This window comes from Calonectris borealis, chromosome 17 (genome assembly GCF_964195595.1).
Source record: "Calonectris borealis chromosome 17, bCalBor7.hap1.2, whole genome shotgun sequence".
In the NCBI taxonomy this organism is placed as follows: domain Eukaryota; kingdom Metazoa; phylum Chordata; class Aves; order Procellariiformes; family Procellariidae; genus Calonectris; species Calonectris borealis.
In genome coordinates, this window is record NC_134328.1 from 13,086,056 (window position 1) to 13,104,865 (window position 18,810).

Consider the following 18,810-nt stretch of genomic DNA (forward strand, 5'->3'; position numbering starts at 1 on the left):
TGTATTTTCATCAGTAACAATTTCCAATTCCTCTTGCTTTCTACCCAGCTACTTAGCATAGTATCTTCCTACCACATTCTTTGCCACACTGCAAATTAAAGGAGTGCTTTAAGCTAGTAATTAAAACAATCAATATGCATATTCTGGTCCATAAGCACATACCTGCATCTCATTCCTGGCTGCCATTTTTGCAATTCATCTACTCAGCTGCATAAGAAGGGAATAATCATCACTTGACCAAAACACAATTCAGTGACATAGACTTCAAATAGGTTTTGCAAACACGTCATACATTACAAATTCCAAAATTTGCCACTAGTATAAATACTATTTAAGAAATTAAACTAACTGGGAATATAAGGAAACATCCTTACATGGATAAACAATTGCTGAAAATAAAAGAGTGGAAGGACCGATCAACTTTGGCAATGGAGTAACAGAGGGTCCTGCATCAGACTCTCAGTATCTCTCAGCAAGAAAAGAACATGAGGATGGCCAATTATACTGTGAACAGCAGGTTATTCAGAATAGGTAAATCAACAGCAGAACTCCAGAAGGGCCTCATTATAAACTGGTAGATTAAATCATTTAAGAAAAATGTGATAAATGCATGCAGGGAAAAAGCCTGCTTAATTACACTTACAGTGATGGGCTCCGAGATTACTATTACCACCAAAAAGCAGGATTTTGAAATTATACTTTTCTGAAAAAAAAGTTGTCTTGATACTCAAGAGCAGACAAAAGTATTTTGAGAGTTAATGTGTAAAAAACCAACAAACTTTTTCATGTTTTGTATAAATTAATCTACATCAACCAATCTACCACATGCAGTTTTGGTCTCCCCATCCCAGAAATTACATTGAATTAGACAAAGCAAAGCAAATGGAAATAATGATTAAAAATAGGGAACAACTTCTGCAGCACGAGCAACCGGGAACACACACTAGCCATTTCTGTACTCCTAAGTAATACAGAAGTAAGAAGTACAGGTGGGTTTTTAAATTATTTTTTTCAATACAAGAATGCAACAGCCTACATTGAAGCCTTTGCTATCACCTCACAGGTCTCTTGTCTCCTGCCTAGTCAGACAAGCCAGAGTAGAAAATATAAACCCCTTCCAGGTGCCTCCTTCTCGACGAGGGAGTGAGACCTCCGCCCTCGAGACACACGTAGTCGCTGGCATCTCCCCCAAGAGTTTTGTTACTGAGAGGAAAACGCCCCGTAGTGCACCCTGCCTCCTCAGCAGCGGGGCGCGCCCCGCCAGGAGAGCAGCAGGCCTCAGGGAGGCGGAGAAGCCCCCGACAGCATGGCGTCCCTCACCTCACCGCCGGAGCAGAAAAAAGCGCCACTCCCCGCCGGCCAATCATTCCCAGCGCCGGTAGTCTCCAGCCAATCACTGAGCGCGAGCGCGGCAGGCGGACCAATCGCCGTCGGAGGTGCGGGGCGGCAGGCGGGCTTTCCTTATCCTCAGGCAGCCTCGCACTGAGGTTTCTCATCCCTCCGCAGCTGGCACGGTCTCGCCCAGCCGCCGCGGAGGAGGCGGCGCTTTGCCGCGGCGGTGCGGCAGCTGGGCGGGGAGGGGGCGGTGCCTCCGGGCGCCTCAGGGCGGCCGCGGGGAGCGCCTCCGGCCGGGCCGCGCCGGGCTGCCTTAGGCCGGCCGGCGGGCGCTGCCTCCGGCTGCGCTGGCGCCTCCCGCGTACGTGATTTCTGACCCCGTTCGGGGGTGGGGGTGCGGATGGGGCCGCAGCCGCCCTAACGGCTATGACAAAGCCCGCCGGCCCCCGTGGTGGGGCGCCTGCCCTTCCCGCCGAGCGGGTTGTCAAGGGACTGCACTTGCTTACCCAGGACCTCCACTGTTCTACTGGGTTTATATTACAGATGGTCTTTATTGATATTTTTAGAACACTAATTTCAGTGCATAGTGTAGACGAGACTTACTGAGCATGAGTTTGCTAAGCCAGTGTAATTCATTTGTATGCTTAATGCAGAAACACTTTCACTACCATTAAGTGCCCGAGTAGGTAAAAGAGATACAGAAACTCAGATACAGAGCTGTTGTTGATAAGGGCTTCTACTGACATTCGTGGTCTTTATTGTACAGAGAGAACTGGGTAACGTGTTCAAATGAAATCCAACAGTTCCAAAGTGGGGTTTACCTGGACTGGTGTGATACTGGTGTATCTACCACCTGTATCACAAATACAGGTGATAAAATTTAGCATGAATCTCACATATTCCAGTGGAGTATCAGAAAGCATCTCCGTTCACACCTAGAATAAGCAGCAATAGTGGAGCATCTAGGAGAAGAATTGCTTTCACAGCAGATGAACCTGCAGCAATTGTAAATAAAATAATACCACTGACTTTCTAAAATAAGAAAGAAAACAAATCAATACTATAGAAGGCAAAAAAGCCATACAGAAAGTATTTAAAATACCACCAGATGTCACTGTAATTCAAGAAAATGACAAGTGGTATGAGAATTGGAGTATCTCCACTGAGGCGTTGATCCCATAGAACAGAGTAGTGCTGAGCACTTTGCAGGAGGCATGTTCGGCTAAAGGGATTAACGGCAGCGCTAACTGCTGACACATTTGCAGTTGGGATACTTTATTAGAAGGCAGTGGATGATCTGAAGCCGATCTGTAGAAGTAGAGCTTTACTGAGAAACCTATTAGGGACAAAACTTCGCATGAGGAAATTGGAGCATCAAAAGTTTTGTATAAAAACTGAATTCTGAATTCTACTTTCATCATATGAAGCAGAAGTAATAAAAGCTAATTTGCACTTGATGCTTTCCCTTACCAGTCACATTAGCATACACACAGGCTTCGACTATCCACAGATTTTCAGATCGTATTAAAAAAACAGCCTTACTCATTCTATAGCAGAAGAAAAGCGAGCAATAAAGCACGGGAGAAGTGGGTCATACACTTTCCCTCCTGCACTAGGTACGCTGACGTGACTGGGAGGCTACTGTATGTTCATTTCTCATTCTCTAATGTGTATTTTGTTTGGTTTAGCAGAAGGAAGGTCCACAGAAAGCAGAATTTTCATCAAGTTATGCACTAAGTCTGGAACAAGCAGTGAAATTATTTGGGCCACAGATATGGCAACTACACTTAAACATTTCGGAGAAATGGAAGCAAAACTGTCTTTAGGGTAGGGTAGCACTACGTACAGGGACCCTTTCTTCACTACAGTAGCAGAAACATTTACCTTCATAACAGGTACTGGAAGACATTGTACTCGTCAATATAATCAATCTTTGGCACAGCTGCCATTGTTTGTAGAACTGAGAAGGGTCAGAAGCGTTGACGCCAACAGTTTTAATATCAAGTGTCAGCTGAAATAGTTGCAGATCTGAGATCATAGGGAGAAAGCCAAATGAGGAAAGAAGTCAGTACTAACATTAGACTCATGCTGACAAACGAGTAATCATTTAGACTTGCCATTCTTTGTCTTTACCAGGCAATGCTGTAAAGTACATATAACGTTGTATTGAGCACTGATGATATGCTAAATTAAGTACTGTTATTCCAATTGACTGTTAGCATATTACTTTTACTACAAGTTGGAATTTAATGCTTTTTCTTTTTAAGATAAATATAAAAAAACTATGAATTTGAAACTAAATGTAAAAATAACACCTATATTAGAAATAACACTAACTACCTGTAAGATAAACCTGATGGTTGGATGTCCACAGCAAAAGCCAATCCTTCTCTTAAATACTCTTACACACATCCCCACACATGCCCCACTCCCCAGGCTAAAACAAATTCACATTGTTTTCAAGTGATTCGTTATCTCTTATCATACTCTAGGTAGATGTATTTTCAAGAAATCTGTGGGTGAAAAGAACATGGTTTGAGAGAAAAGACTGCAGCAATGAAAACTGAAAGAAAAATGGAAGAAAGAATAACACAACTCTGAAATTAATGAGTTAAGAACAGTCTAGCACAGCTTTGGAAAGTGCTGTTAGAAGAAAACCCCTTTCTCTTCTTTTCCATGAAACCGTATTAGAATCAACTGGCAGTGTGCCTTTTCCCAACATTAATCCTGCAGATGCTGCATGCACAGAACTCTGAGCTGAAATGACAGCAAATTCCATGTAAGAAGTGGCAGCCTGGTCGTTTCTGCAGCTATATAGACTAATCACTGTGTTTTTATCAAGTGCTGTTCATTTTTTAGCAACTCGAACCCACCTTACTTTTCTGAATATGTTGCTCTGTAAGTGACAACTCAGCACTAAGTTGCCTCATAAGTTTTCTTAACTATTAACAGGAGTACCATTGACAAAAACAACATAAAATTGTGAAAAGCTTTTATTACAATCTTTTGTATTACAATAGCCATAGTTTTATTATTGTTTTTAAAATGAATTAAGCACTTCGCAATTTTACAGCTCTCCACTAAAACAAAATGACCTTTTGTCTAGCATATGTGCTTTATTGATATACTGTGTAATGTACTTTATTCTGGACAAGATGTTTAATCAGGAAAGACAACCCCTTTTCATTTACATGGATTCCATATGTTTATTTAAAAAACATGCTTGAAAGAACCTTGAAACTGTGGACTACTAGACATTAATTTATTGTATGACTATAATAAATACAGTTTGTTAAAAGTGCATTATATGGCAATAACCCTTGTGAAGAATTCACTTTTACAAAATCCTCGTTATAAGGGAAGTGCTCAATGTGAACACAGTGCAAGCAGTCAAGTTGTCCTGAGAATTTATAAAGGTAGTCATAAGTTTACATTTATGACAGGTGCATATTACCACTATTTAATGGCTTAATCCCTTTTTTGTCAACTAGAATCCTTTTGATGTTCATTACTGAATGCAACAGGAAAACATAACTGCAAATTTAATCTTTCATGTGACAGGTGCCAGTAGTCATGTGTGAATGTTTAACAGCTTAATCCAGAGATACTCTCAGTTCTGCTATAAGGTAGGCCTGCTCAACTCACAGTCGGCAATGCCAGACAACTGGTTTAGTAACACCTACTGTCAATTCTTTTCCAGCAGTGCAAGACAAGCAAAGAGAGAAAAGGCAAACTTGGAATAATGCTTTAGTATTCAATATTTTGCACATGCAAATACCCTGAGAGGTTGCAGAAGGAAGACAATACAAGCCAAACTCATATTGCTGAGACATTAATTTCTCACCTCTCTGACACTGTGGTATACATGACATCAACCTTTAAAGTGACAGCCTTAGCTTTACATCATCTGTCCCTGCCTGCAATAACACTCAGATGTGACATTTGCTAGCACATGGAAGAGTCTCTCCCAGAAGATGGCAACAGCGTCTTTCTGCCAGTAAGCCAAGTATTGCATCAGGCTCCAGCAACATCCATTGAAAACTGGTGTAAAATACCAGTCTCATAAGAGAGGGATTTTTAATGGTATGCCAAGAGGCAATTCAGTGGTTTTGCTGATGGAGGAAATAAGGTAATTTGGGAGGGGGAAAGAGGGAAGGAACAATACTTTAAAATAGTGCCTTTTATTCAGCACAAGTGCTTCTGTGCGTGTACTTTGCTGACAAGTACATAAAATGCTGCTTCTATGGACTTTAACAATACTGGATAAACTTTAATGGAATTCCTTAAGTGAGCAAGTTGCACCAAAGGAAGGGTATGCAATTTCAATTCATGCCAAGAAAGGTTCTTCTGCAGTCACTGAAGGCGTGTTTCAGCTCATCTAACTTGACATCTACAGATTCTGGCATAATTTGGCACAACCTGCACTAATGCTGAGAATCTCAGTATGGCAGAACTAGTCCTGCAGCGTTCTCTCTGCACTCAGCAGAGATGACACAGTTTGTCACGCCACACATCTCCATTGACTATGAAGAACATATGTTCAGATATGTTCTTCATATGTTATGTCCTATATTGTCATGCGTCATTTAGTCATATGAAGCCCACCATAGGAGGCAAAAAACCCTTGTAATTAGAAGGCGCTCCTTCTTACAGAGCTCTCATTTTTTGTGCCATATGAAGAAGACTAGAATTCCAGTCCCTGCATTGATTTTTCTAGGAGACGGGAGTTGCTGCCAGATCGGTAATGGTCACTCCTCTAACCCAGATACAGAAAATAACGCAGGTGGATTGAAAGCAGGCAGCACTCTTTCCTCTCTGTAGTTGGCAATTGCACCTCAGCCTCACTTACTCCTTCAAAACAATTTCAACTTAAACATTCCACCTCACGGTGCTCCAATACAAAGTTAAAGCAGACAACACAGTCAATTCTCAAGTTTCAAATAGGATTGAGTTTTCTCAGTACTCTTGCAAGAGGTGCTCAGCAGCTCATAGAATCATCATTCATGACTTCAGTTCCTTTGAAAGCCAAAGACTAACGGAACCAGGCAGCTTCTTCACTTGAAATCCTAGCTTTGCTAAATGGGTATCACAACTAAGTAGTAACATTAAGTTGCCAGACACATACATTTTGGCAGCGTTTCTGCACTTCCAGAATTACTCAGTAGACTTTTTGGACTAATATATACTTGGCTGTGGGTTGCTTACAACTGTGATTTTAAAAACAACTTGTGATTTTGATGAATAAGCAGCAATCCAAAATAAGATGCCTGAATAAGTGGCCCGATTTTCATAGTATAATCCTTCTAAAAGGCAGCTTTTCTAATACATCCAGCCAGTCAGTTTTGAAAATTTATGCTAAGCGTATAGAGCTAAACTTTGCATGCAGTGATGAATATGTATGAAAAAAATCATGGACAATCTCTTACTTACTAGATATTTAAGCCTGTTGCCAATCTTAAACCACACTGAAAACCATAGAATGAAAGTGGCAGAGCAAGAAGCATGGGAAGACTGCATGTGTTACTCTGCCCTCTCTGCTGCAGAAGTGATTCTGTTTATGTTTCCATGTAAGTATCAATTTACCAGTAAAATCATCATTTTGCTTTGAAGTGCCCACTTTGTGTCACAAAAGATGCAGTCTTGGAGTTCAACTGGTTAATAATGAGAAGCAGTTGATTAAAGAATTCAAAGATACTACTGCAGTAGTACTGGGATGCTGGGCAACACACAGACAGGATTCACGATTCTAGTGTACTACTCCAAGGCTCTGTAACCAGCTCCCTGTATTGTCTCTTTTTATATATATCTATATCTCATATCCGTTTCTTGATTTTTAAATTTACCTGTTTCAGATAACAGTAGAAGATCATTAGCATTCATACAGTGCTTTGAGATCTTCAACTGTAATTGCAACGCAAGTGCAAAATTGCTCTAGTTTCCCTTAGTAAAAACAGGTGCACAAGGAAAGGACAATTCCTGTACCACCACCTAGAGAAAAAGCCTACTTGTGCATCATCACCTGAAAAAGATGAGAACTTCCCAAGATCTGCCTTACACAAACTTTGGTAACAATCCTTCCCTACAGCAAATCCTGCCTACAGCAAACATTAGATATAAGAAAAGGCACCTTTTTTTTTTTTTTTAAGGGAAACAGAGGGGCTGATGGGACATTTTCATGTATGTTTTGCTCATAATAACATTTAATTTCCAACCCAAATATTAATGGAAATATTTAACATGTTTACAGTCTTAATTTTATATATATATATAAAGTATTTCTCTACAGTGTCTGCCATCCAAATTATGCATAAATAGAATAGTGCCCAGACTTGGTGAGATAATTAGAAAAAAAAACAGTAAAGCCACACTGTCCATTTAGAAAACAGACAGTACAAAACGGTAAAATAGAACAGTTAGAAATACTCTATGCAACCTAGAATATTACTAGCAACATGAAGTGTCTTGTTTTGCCTTCTGGTAGTCTGACAGCATCCCTTGGAACCATTCTGCACCGATTCATACGCTACAAGAAATGACTTGGCCTTTCAACAGATGTAACTCAATACACATTTTGGCCCTTTTTTCTCTCTGAGAGGTTTAGAACAGTTTGTACGGGTCATTGGCTACTTCCCTGCCCTGGAACACTTTGCCAGGTTTCAAAGAGGAGGCTGTTGCCATAGGAGCAGAGAGCCACGCCAAGGAAGAGAGCGCCACCGAGACTACTGACAAGCTGCTCTGCATCCACTTTCTTCATTCAGATGAAGTGGATCCAGCTCTCCTCACATTCTCTAGGTATCTTAAGGGGGTGAGTCCGGCAGGTAAGACTGTAGTTTTTGCCTCTGTTGTTATCCCAATACTCCTGACCGTTGACTTGGTACCTTGCTGCAAACTGGACAACAGAGCACAGCTGAAGGAGGAAAGGAGGTACAGGAAGAAAGAAAGTGAAAACATCAACCTGATCCTGGCTGTTTTTCTCAGGGATGCTACTGTGCCAATGAGCACACACTTCATGGAGGCTTTTCCACTGGTTGAAGGTGTATCGCACAGATACCTGCTTCTCAAAAGCAACATTGCGAACCTGGATGGTGCCACTGAGCCCCAAATCTGAGCTGGTCACTCGTTCAAGACACACCTGCTGCTCCTGAAGTCGGGAGGAGAAATCCATACAGTCTGCAGGCTGCTGGAAGTCAGGGACCAAGCACTGCATGGTAAACTCCAAGTCCGAGCTGCTGTACCAGAGGTCTGAGTTTATGGAGAGCCTGGAAAGGACATGCAAAGGGATCGACGGATCCTCCCCAGTCTGGAAGACTTTCACTTCAGTGAGCTCCAAGCCCAAAGCATCAGCAAATCTCACCCGGTTCATACGACTCTGGCATCCAGGAACTTTACATGGCACTGCTGCCCGCTTCCTCCTGTCGGGTGATGTAGGTAAAGATCTCGCTCGGCGGCGTATGATAGGCCGTAATGCCGGATCACAGCTGGAAGAAGTGCTGCTCTGAAGTTTATTTGGCTGGGGGCCCCCCTTGGCTGCGGTACTGCTCCAAAGAGTCATGCTGCTATTTGTATGGACTGCTGGGGGCTGCTGCTGCCCTTGTCCCAGGGCTTCTTCAGCCCGTAACATGTTCTGATAGAGATCAGAGAGGTAGCTGGGATTCCTCCGAGGACCACGTACCTCCATTCTTAACCGATGACAAAAAAATCAGTGTTAACGCTGCAGGTAATAATGACCGCTGCCTCTCTGAAGCACGTAACTTGGCAATGGCAGCCACGGACGGTATTTGAGGTTATTGCAGCAAAAATCAACTGGAACAACGTAGCCTGCTGAACGAAGGGCAGAAACCTGGAAGCTCTCTCAGTAGCTGGAGGTGAACTAGAGGCTAGTGCATTGTATGGGGAGACGAAGGCGGTCTCACTGGCTGGTAAACTCGAGGTCGCTGTGCTGGCTGACGGACCCGTTGCTCAGGCTGGAAAGGGATTCAAGGCTATCACTCTTGATGCTGAAGGACCTGAAGCTCTCACACAGGCTGGAAACTGACTGGAGGCTGTCGTGCTGGACACCGAAGGACTCCAGGCTGTCAGAGAGGTCACTGGATGCCTGGGGGTTGCTGTGGCGCGCCCTGAAGCACCCTCGGTCGTTACACACGGTGAGAGCGGCCTGCAGGCTGTCCTCGCAGACGCCGACGGACCCCACGCTCCTGCAGCAGCAGCAGCAGCAGCAGGGACACTCCAGGCTGTCACACTGGATGCTGGGCGACTCGCGAGGGCTGCGGAGGCTGGGGAAGGCTTGGAGGCTGTCGGGCGGGAGGGAGCCGGAGCCGAGGCCGGGGCTGCTGCAGAGGCTGGAGGGAGCCCGGGGGCTGTCGCGGCGGGGGCTGTCGGGCGGGGCTGTGGAGGCAGGCTCGGTACTGTGGCTGGAGGGGGAGGGATCCGCGTTTGGGGACTCCACAGCCCACATCAGCTGCACAGTCCTCCCTCGGCCCCGCGGCAAGGCAAGGCGATGCCCGGCCTGCCCCTGCGCCCCCGGCCCCGGCCGGCCGCCCCGCTCGCCCCGCGGCGGAGACGGGTGCGGCGCACCCTCCCTCACCGACGGCGCATGCGCGGAGTCTCTCCCGCCCGCCCCTTCCCCGCACCAGCGAACCGATGGCCTGTGCGCGCCGCCGCCGCGCGCTTGCGCACTGCCCACCTGACGTCGCTGCCCCCGACTTGCCCTTAGTTGCCGGCGGCGGCTGAGGCGAAGGCAGGTAGCGGGCGGGGGCCTGGCGGGGCCGAGAGGCGGCAGTGGCGGGGGCTGGGGGCGTGGGGCTGAGGGGGAGGAAAGCAAACGCGTGGAGGCGGTCCGTCAGTCAACGAGCTGCCCTCCGGTCGTTGTCGTTACGGAGCGCGGGGGCAGTTACTAGCGGGAATCGCGGGCGCGTCCTGGGAGAGAGCGGAGCGGAGCGGGGCCCGGCTCGGCGGCCGCCTGCGGCCGCTGCGGGCACAGGCTGCCATCGCAGCTCGGAGCCACGAAACCAGCCTGCAGCCGCTGTTGCATTACATTTGCTCTTCTTTGGTGGTGAGCTGCCCCGCCGGCGTCGTGAATGTGTGGTTCTGGAAGCCCAGGGTCCCGGTCAACGGGGATCCCACACGCGCCGGAACAAGCATCCTCCCCTGCGCTCCCTCCTCCGCCAAGGAGACGAGGGGGAGAGCGGCGTTTCAGAAATGTGACAGGATCAAACGTAGATAGGTATAGATATGAATATCAGTATAAATATATAAATAGCACTGCAACAAAAGTAAAGGTGGGTAAGGAGAGGTATATAGGTGCTAGTCATCTGTCACCTTTTGCAAATCTGTGCACCCTGGAATGGGAATGCAGTTTCTGGAAAATAAAAGAATGCTACAGATTCTGCTCTGAGTATTTTTAGTAGGAGTTTATGAGTACTGACAGATTTGTTTTGGAAAAAGAAAACAATTAAGTATTTGCATACAAAATTTGCATATATGAATATAGGAAGAGCGCATTTTCTGACACAAAAAGGACAACTCAACATGCACAGAACATGGGTGGTTGATCATCTGTTCTTGTTAAATTAAGAGCAGAAACACCCACCACCATTTGACTGTGATACTTGGCTCCAGTCAATACATGTAATGCTGCGCAGGAGGAACAAAATGATGATGAGCACATTACACAGTGAAAAGTAGCTCTTCTAATGCCGCTGTACCCTCATGTTTTCCTGTATTTTACCAATAATCTTTCAGGGACGGGCTTGTAAACCACACGGCAAGAGCTCGGTGGTTTGCGGGGCGGCTGGCCCAGCCTCCCCTGGTACCGATGCGGTACTGGGGCTGGCTGTGCCCGGTGGCTGCAGCAGCAGCAGGGCTTCCCACCGCAAAGCCCGCGCCTGTCTCCCCTGGCTGGCTTTGGCCCGCTGTGCTCCGCAGCTTTAATGGCCAACCTGTGCCCCTGGGAGGAGGAGCACGGCTGCTCTCCTGCTCGGCTCTCCTCTCTGTACCCGGGGCGATGACAGCTCGCCATGGATCGGCAATAGTAAGGCGAACGATGCTGGTTCCCATTAAGTGAGCGCTGGGGGAGGGGACAGTGTTTTCCAGTACTGTTTGGTAGCTGATTATGTTTATCTTACTGCTTTAAAAATAAATCACACTGGGAGGAATCACATGGTGTTTGTTTACTGCATCTCTAGGACGTGGTGATGTTTGCATTTGATACGCTGTGTCTTATGAACCCAAAAGACTGGAGTCGTTTGAAGATTATGTAAAAATAAAGGTGCAGATACCCTTTAAAAAGAGTGATAATGGGACCAGGCATCCAAGAATATCCCTTACTACTGCACAGAGAGACACAGAAAAAGGAAAGCCAAATCAATGAAAACCACAAAGGAATGGTAAAGTAAGGAAATTATTTTCTCTCCTTCTAGTCATAGAAATCTCTAAATACTGTAGATTAGTTAATAAGTGCATGGCTGTACTATTCAGATTATCATCCTCTCCTCTGATTACAGCAACAGAAATGATTGTGCTTTATGATCATGCAGGTCACAAAGTAACAGAGGTGACTGCATCAATGCTGGAGACACAAGACTTATTTTCATTCTTTTATAAACTCTTGAATTCGTAAAATCATGTTTTTCAAAACAAAATCTGACTATACTGACATAAAAACTGTGAACAAGGTGTACAGCCTGACAAATTAACTGAACTGCAGTCAAACTAGATTAGACTGGGAGGGCACAGTGTGCTTATTCCTGTTCTAAAATGATATTTAAAAACTTTACTTTTTAAAATTAGTAATATTTCTTTGTTGTAGAACAAACACTGTTTTCTGATTCTTACAGAATACACTGATTTAATGATTCTGTGTGCTTACACAGAAATGTATCTGATTTAATTGAGGAAATATGTATTTTAGTTTTAAGCTGTCCAGACCAGTAATGCCATTCCTTTTGCTTGCATATGAGTTTTTCTCCTACTAATATTTCCACAACTCCAGTATAACATGAAATGGTGAATTTTGTTTATGCCTTTGTTGTGAAATAGTTTGTATTAATACCAGAATAGACTGTATGCTCTCTGCCCACTTCCACTCCTTAACTTCATAGGAATAATCCTTCAAATTTTGAAGTATGCAAATGAGAAAGGCAAGCAAGACTTGGCTTGCAGTGACCTTCATATTGTACTTCATAATTAATTTTGTTAAATTGCAGTAGGACCATGTACCAGACACTATAGAAATTAGTAGCTAAATATGTAGTCTCTAATATTTACTATTTATTATCCCCAAAGTAACTTTGGGATTCTCTGACAGAGAATTCTATGTAAGGGCTAAGTTCTATTATTATATCATCTGATTGAATTATTCACTTTTGCATTAGTAGTATTAAAAATATAGTGGTGCATCAGTAGTATAAAAAATAAAAAGTGACCATGGCATAGTTCTGATGAACTGTAAGTCTAAGAATAGTTGCAACCAACCCTCTCTTTTTTAAACTGAATTGCACTCTAAACTTTTATTGTATTTCTATTCTGATGATCGTATATGTTGCTATTTATATGTGATATTCTGTTTAATCCTTGCTAGTTACAGTAATGGAAAAAGCCATCCAAGCACCAAAGGACTAAATAAACCAATTTCTCATATGAAATCTTCTCCTGGAAGATTGGGCAACAATGTATCAAGCACCACTGAAAGGGTAAATAGTTCTTTTTTTTTTTTTTTTTTTGTTTACAGAAAAAGGGTTCTTAGTTTATGTCAGCTTTCTTAATAACATCACATACTTTCATATCTTTTCAGATTTCCCATGACACTCAATATGGTAACCAACCAAGTATTTTTAAGAAGGGAAGAAACCAGCTGGATGACAATACTCAGTCAAAAAGGTAATGTCATGTTGAGAATGTCTGTTTAATTTGTAGACACTTCAAATTGGTATATAAAATGCTTGTGATGAAATCATGGCTTCTGTGTTTTGCCTTTGGCTTAACTGATCCCAGAATTCAGCATTTATGAGGACAACAAATTTAAGTTATCAATCTGGAAACTTACTTAGTTTCTTCTTACTTAGCTTCTAAGGCAAAATCAGAATAAAATAAAACAAAAAAAATCGGTAGTAGGCAGTGTTACCTCTGCCAGCAGATATTAGTTTTACCTCATTACTAAGTTTCCATGCAAATTTTAGGTTTATTCCTGTAGATCCATGTCCTTGAAGGAGGTAGCAAGACCTTTGTAAACTGTTGTTCCAAAGATATTAATCATGAGGGTGGTGAAACACCGGCACAGGTTGCCCAGAGAGGTGGTAGGTGCTCCATCCCTGGAAACATTCAAGGTCAGGCTGGACGGGGCTCTGAGCAACCTGATCTAGTCGAAATGTCCCTGCCCACGGCAGGGGGGTTGGACTAGATGACCTTAAAAGTCCCTTGCAACCCAAACTATTCTGTGATTCTAACAGGATATGACTTTTCTTTTTATTTAGGATCATGAGTGTTTGCACATCACTGCACAGAGTACAAGGACCAAAGATGAGTCTCCCAGAAAGAAGGCAAAATGAATCTTTTCTGCACAGGATCCCTCCTAGTATAAAGGGCAGCACACAAGGTAGCTTCTGTAGAGTTAAAGATGTCCCGATGCAACATTTTTATGGCAGTAAAAAAGAACAGTTGGAAAAGAATCACAAAGAACATGTTGCTGAAGCTGGTCCATGCTCTTCTAAATGGCAAGAAGCATCTGTAGATGAAATGTTTCTTGATTTTGAATCAGTACAAATTATTAAAGAAGACGCTGAAGATGATAGTGCCAGTGATCTCTCTGATTCAGAAAGGATTCCCATTCCTCCATCTCCCTGCACACCACCAGAGCTCATTCTCAGAGCTGAAGAAATTGATCCAGTTTGTTTGGAACATGTTCCTGATACGGGTTTTAAAGAATCGGAATATTACTATCCCGACTTCCTCCCACCTCCTTTCAACTCATGGGACTTGAAGCAACTGGCCATCTTTGTTAATGTAGAGGGTAAAACTGAATTTCGACCAAAGCCAACAGGATTTCTTGAGAAATACATTGATCGCCTTTTGCAGCTGGAATGGCTGCAAATGCAGACTGTACAGAATGAGAAAGGAAAGGCAATCAAAGCCAGACCGCAGACTGCTCCCAGCTCCATCCGTACCCTAAAAAGCCCTGGCAAAGGCAAAGCATTGCTCAGCCCTTTGCCTAACAAGCAAGTGGTTCCCCAAGAAAGTGTTACAAAGCTGCCCAGAAGCTATTCAGGTCACAGGGGAGATTCATGCTGTGAAGAAGGTCGCCAGTTATATTCTCATCCAGGTCACTTGAAACTTTCTGAGAGAATGGGATGTGCAGTGTCTTCTCAGAGACAATCTGGTGAAGTAAGGAGTGAACTGAAAAAAAAACCAACTGCAAAGCAACAGCTCCTCAATATGCAGCCCTCTGAGAACAGTTCTAAAATTCAAAGCGTTGGTAATATCAGACCGCCTAAGCAAACCCCAGTATTTCATGGTTCAGCTGCTCCCATCAAAGGCTTAAAAACATACACGTGTACAAATCCAAAGAAAAATGGCAATGCCAACAATTATGTTCCTTCTAAGAAACCATCAGGGGACAGGAAAATAAAAACAAATGGCATGAAGCAAACATCATGCAAATTTAAATGAAGAAAAATTCATGAGTAAATGTTGATGCTTCTTGACTGCTAGAAAGCATTTGGCCAATGCAGAAGGGGCATGTTTTCTTCATGGGAAGATCCCAGAAAAATATGTTCTTTATGCATGGTTCTAAGTCAGCACTGTTCATTTCAATACATTCGATGTTAAGCCAGCAACACCAGCAGGAAATCTTTTCCCTGAAGGCAAGTGTCTTCCATTGGTCTTTCCTCAAAAATATTTACAATTGCTCAATGAAGATAACAATAGCAGAGTATGAAAGTTTAGAGAAATGTATCATTGTAACATGTCCTCCTATTTGCACCAGTTGAAGTCCATTGAAGTCTGTGGTGTTTCTTATGCTTAGCTTGATGTATTTGAGAGAATAGGATCCATGCTCTTTTTCTTGAACAGATGTACTATTTTGTGAGACAGGTTTGATGGTGGTGTTTTCTGAATGAAAAGGGCTCAACTGTGTTTATAAAGTAATGAAGCATGCTTATCTATGCAAAGTCAAATTCTAATTCTTCACAGAAGATGATGAATTGGATTTTTTTGATGAATTAGACACTATTTTTTTTATAAGAAGAAGAATGGAGATAATGTTTTGAAATATTTTAATGCAGAAAGGATTCTTTTTAAGACAAAAAATTATTAGGGAGCAGACAGCTTCAATAGTGACAGATTAAGAAAATTGAATGCATATTTTTATACCCAGAAATCTTCACTGTGTTTACAGACAGCTTTCCTTGAAGTTCATTTTGTAAGCCTTGATGCTTTTTGTCATTTAGAGGAAATGACCAAATTTCAAATTGCATATGGATATATATGACTAATACAAAATGAGGGTATTACTAAAGACTGTGTGGCCTAATTTGCAGAAGTGGTAGTCTCTAAAAACATAAAAAATAGACTCTTAGGGGATGAATTTAAAGGCTGTTGTAAGTTCAAGTAAAGATATATTTTGATACAAAAGATACCTATTTTCAGTCACCCGAGATGACTATTATTTATCCCATGGTCCGGTCTACTTCAGTTAGCTTGGCTTCTTGTTTCAAGATTTAGTGAAGTGACATGGGGCAACACCCTACAGAAAGAAATTGTACAACCAGGACTGGGTCCTGTCCTCGGACCCTCTGTTTTCTTTTGTGTCTGTGAGATACAAGAGAATATGAAGGATAGTGTAGTGAGTATTCAAGTGTCAGTTCATCTGTTACAATTTCAAATCAAATCAGCTGGGGACACGATCTTGTTAAAGATGAAATTCTAAAGGATGTTTTGTACCTTCATGTTAAAATGAAATACTGAGCAGCATTAACTTCATCCTCAGCCACCAGTCACAATGAACTGTTTATGAGAAGTGAGCTGAGGTCTGATGGACCAGATTTTACAAGTGGATCCTTCACATTGTGATAGAAAATGAAAAAGTAGCAAATACTAAAGAGTACATTATGTATATAGTTAAATTGCACTTCTCTTGTTGATTTCATCCTGGTTTTAAGATGCTTAGCTGTTTCTATTCTTTCATTGTGCCTACCAGATCTTCAGCTTTGTAAAATTTCAAAGCATGGATTTATATGTAGTTTAAAATGTGAGAATATTAATAAATGTAGTAATAAACTAGAGTATTTTACAGTACATAAAAACATTGCTCAGGAATAGTCTAAGAAATTTTTTAGTGTTTTTTTCCTAGTCTACTGGAGACCAAATGTGAAATTTTAAATTGATAAAGGAAACAAATATAATATACAGTATTATATTTCCATATTCAGTATTTGTGAAGTTACAGTTAAAATGAATTGTAGTTGCATGTACATTCAGCTCTATGCAATTAAAGTGAAACTTAATCTGACATGCTCAAAGATCAAATAAATCGGCTGTGTCAGCGGTGTGGTGAAACTTAGAGGATGGCATTCAACACCAGCAACTGCAGAGGACCAGCACGTTCTATTGTTGCTATTTCATCCTTTTGTTTTGTTCCGGACTCATCATCTATTTTAGCTGGTTTTAGATGAAAGGTTCTTGCATCCAGTGCTAGAATTTCAAGCTCTGGCCAAATTCTGCACACCTTCATTAGTCAAGTTTTCCTGATTCACATTAACAGTAGTGAAAGTTAGTAGGACTGCTCTTGCCAGTAAGCACTACTTTAGTGCACGATTTTAGTACGCTGTTTTAGTGCACTATTATAAGCATCAAAAGCAAGGTGAGCTGGATCAAGTCAATAATCAGAATAGCAGTTTTTTTAAACAAATTCTGTTAAATGCAGTAATTAATTTAGCATGTTATTATAGCACTGAGTATTAGTGTATGCTAAATTTTCCTCTGAAATGTTACTCTATATTGATGCTTTCCTAGGTTATAAGGAAGGCGTGTAGATACAGGCACATTTTGCATGATCACTTCTTAAAGAATAAATAAACAGTGTTTCAGTCAACTTTGACTAGAGCAAAGGTGATTGTTACTGAGAAAAGTATTTTCCCACAGACCTAGGAAAATTTTGGTTTTATGTAGTGCTTGTGATCTGGTGGATGTCAATTTGTTGTTGGAGACTAAAAAGTTAAGCAGGTGGAGATGGTGATGCCACCTAAAATAAGTCTGAGTACTTGTTCATCATTAAGCTCTGGCTGTGATCTGGTCAAGTTAGTTTGTCTCACATGATAATCACACAAGTCTTAATTTTTGTTCATTGATTTGACACTTCTTACGCAGTCTTCTTTGTTCACGTACAGAAATAGAAATTCTGTGTTTTCCTCAACAAACAGCTCTTAGCATCAGCAGACCTGCAAAGGTTGGATTTTATCCTGCAGCACTTTTGCTTCCATTTTAACTTGACTATGTTCTGGGCCTATAGATAAAAAGAGCTCCTTTTATGAAGAGGACTATGGTTTATGTTTCCTTCATTTTGTATTGATGGATATTATCTTTAGAAGCACTTCTGAATATAGCAGAAAAGTTTATTCCATCAAATACATTCAGTTTGCAATTAAAATACTTCCACAGCACAGTGTTTGTGTGGCTATTTATATTTTTTTCCACTATGTGTAGCAATATGATCCTATGTGTGTCTAAGCCTAGCATTGATGATGCTTACTGTGATGTGAGATACTTAAACAGAGTGATTTTTTTTTCCTAGATAATTCAAAGGTTCAATGTTCTGCAGGACTACCTACAGAACAAATAGGCTCAGGTTGCATTTTAAATAAATAGCCAGATTCTACTTCAGTTATACTAGAATAAACTTTGAACAACTCTGCTGTTTTCAATGACATTACCCTGTTACAAAGATGTGAAGAAACAGAATTTTACTCAAATATGTATAAACTGTTTTCCTTAGTAATGCTAAACTGTATTTTTAATCCATAACATGAAATATTTTAAAACAATATTGTTTTTCTCTTTACATGTTTCTTTTTTCTCCATTACTTGCGTCTCTGCAGTGAAATACTGTGGTCAGTTAAAAGTTTTACCTCCCCCGCACCTCCTCACACCTTGTAGTAGCTTTCAGTTTCTGCACAATGCCTCCAGATCCTCGTTCTGTTGCAGTACAGGTATCAAGCTTTCTGCAGTTACTCAGTTGCTCCAAAGAGGGGTTTTCATTGTGTGAGCGATGCATACCATCCTGGGAAGAGGGCTTTCACATCCTCCTCAAGCGGAAGAGCCTTGCAAGAAAGACTCAAATCAATCCCTACTGCTGGTTCAGTATCCTAAATCATGGCGTGGCCACTTGTTAAGGCTGGTAAGGTGGAATGTATTTTTCTTTCCAAATGAGGGATTACATTTGCTGGTACGCATTCAGGGTTGTCGGGTGATAGTGCTTCTCACGGA

General features: G+C 42.1%; 3 protein-coding genes across 7 annotated transcripts in view; 1 reads left to right on the forward strand and 2 right to left on the reverse strand.

Annotated features, from left to right (window-relative positions):
• SYCP2 (synaptonemal complex protein 2) overlaps positions 1 to 2,240 on the reverse strand; it is a 34,752-nt gene extending 32,512 nt beyond the window's left edge. Inside the window, exons 1-2 of the mRNA XM_075166635.1 lie at positions 2,157 to 2,240; positions 163 to 207 (exon numbers count right to left, since the gene is read on the reverse strand). Coding sequence (XP_075022736.1) covers positions 163 to 186 — 24 coding nt within the window. The 5' untranslated portion in view covers positions 187 to 207; positions 2,157 to 2,240. The remainder of the gene's footprint in view (positions 1 to 162; positions 208 to 2,156) is intronic.
• Positions 2,241 to 7,484: 5,244 nt separating this feature from the next.
• Positions 7,485 to 9,256, reverse strand: PPP1R3D (protein phosphatase 1 regulatory subunit 3D). The gene has a single exon (XM_075166634.1). The coding sequence runs from the start codon at positions 9,011 to 9,013 to the stop codon at positions 8,090 to 8,092; it is 924 nt and encodes a 307-aa protein (XP_075022735.1). The 5' UTR covers positions 9,014 to 9,256; the 3' UTR covers positions 7,485 to 8,089.
• Positions 9,257 to 10,007: 751 nt separating this feature from the next.
• Positions 10,008 to 17,987, forward strand: FAM217B (family with sequence similarity 217 member B). 5 transcript variants are annotated; one of them, XM_075166637.1, is made up of 5 exons: positions 10,008 to 10,072; positions 11,520 to 11,725; positions 12,914 to 13,025; positions 13,127 to 13,212; positions 13,806 to 17,987. In XM_075166637.1, exons 2-5 carry the CDS (start codon positions 11,631 to 11,633, stop codon positions 14,995 to 14,997), a joined length of 1,485 nt encoding a protein of 494 aa, XP_075022738.1. In that variant the 5' UTR covers positions 10,008 to 10,072; positions 11,520 to 11,630; the 3' UTR covers positions 14,998 to 17,987. The 5 variants fall into 5 exon arrangements, with proteins under 5 accessions (XP_075022738.1, XP_075022742.1, XP_075022739.1 ...); XM_075166641.1 differs by having other exon boundaries at positions 10,030 to 10,072; positions 11,520 to 11,720; XM_075166638.1 differs by having other exon boundaries at positions 10,043 to 10,076.
• The last annotated feature ends 823 nt before the right edge of the window (positions 17,988 to 18,810 follow it).

What these genes read in the sequence shown, in the direction of transcription:
- PPP1R3D (XM_075166634.1), bottom strand. Translation starts at nt 9,013, where the DNA reads ATGGAGGTACGTGGTCCTCGGAGGAATCCCAGCTACCTCTCTGATCTC.
- FAM217B (XM_075166637.1), top strand. Translation starts at nt 11,631, where the DNA reads ATGGGACCAGGCATCCAAGAATATCCCTTACTACTGCACAGAGAGACA. An exon ending in AACCACAAAGGAATGGTAAA is followed by an intron (nt 11,726 to 12,913) that starts GTAAGGAAATTA and finishes AATCCTTGCTAG; the next exon opens with TTACAGTAATGGAAAAAGCC. An exon ending in GACAATACTCAGTCAAAAAG is followed by an intron (nt 13,213 to 13,805) that starts GTAATGTCATGT and finishes CTTTTTATTTAG; the next exon opens with GATCATGAGTGTTTGCACAT.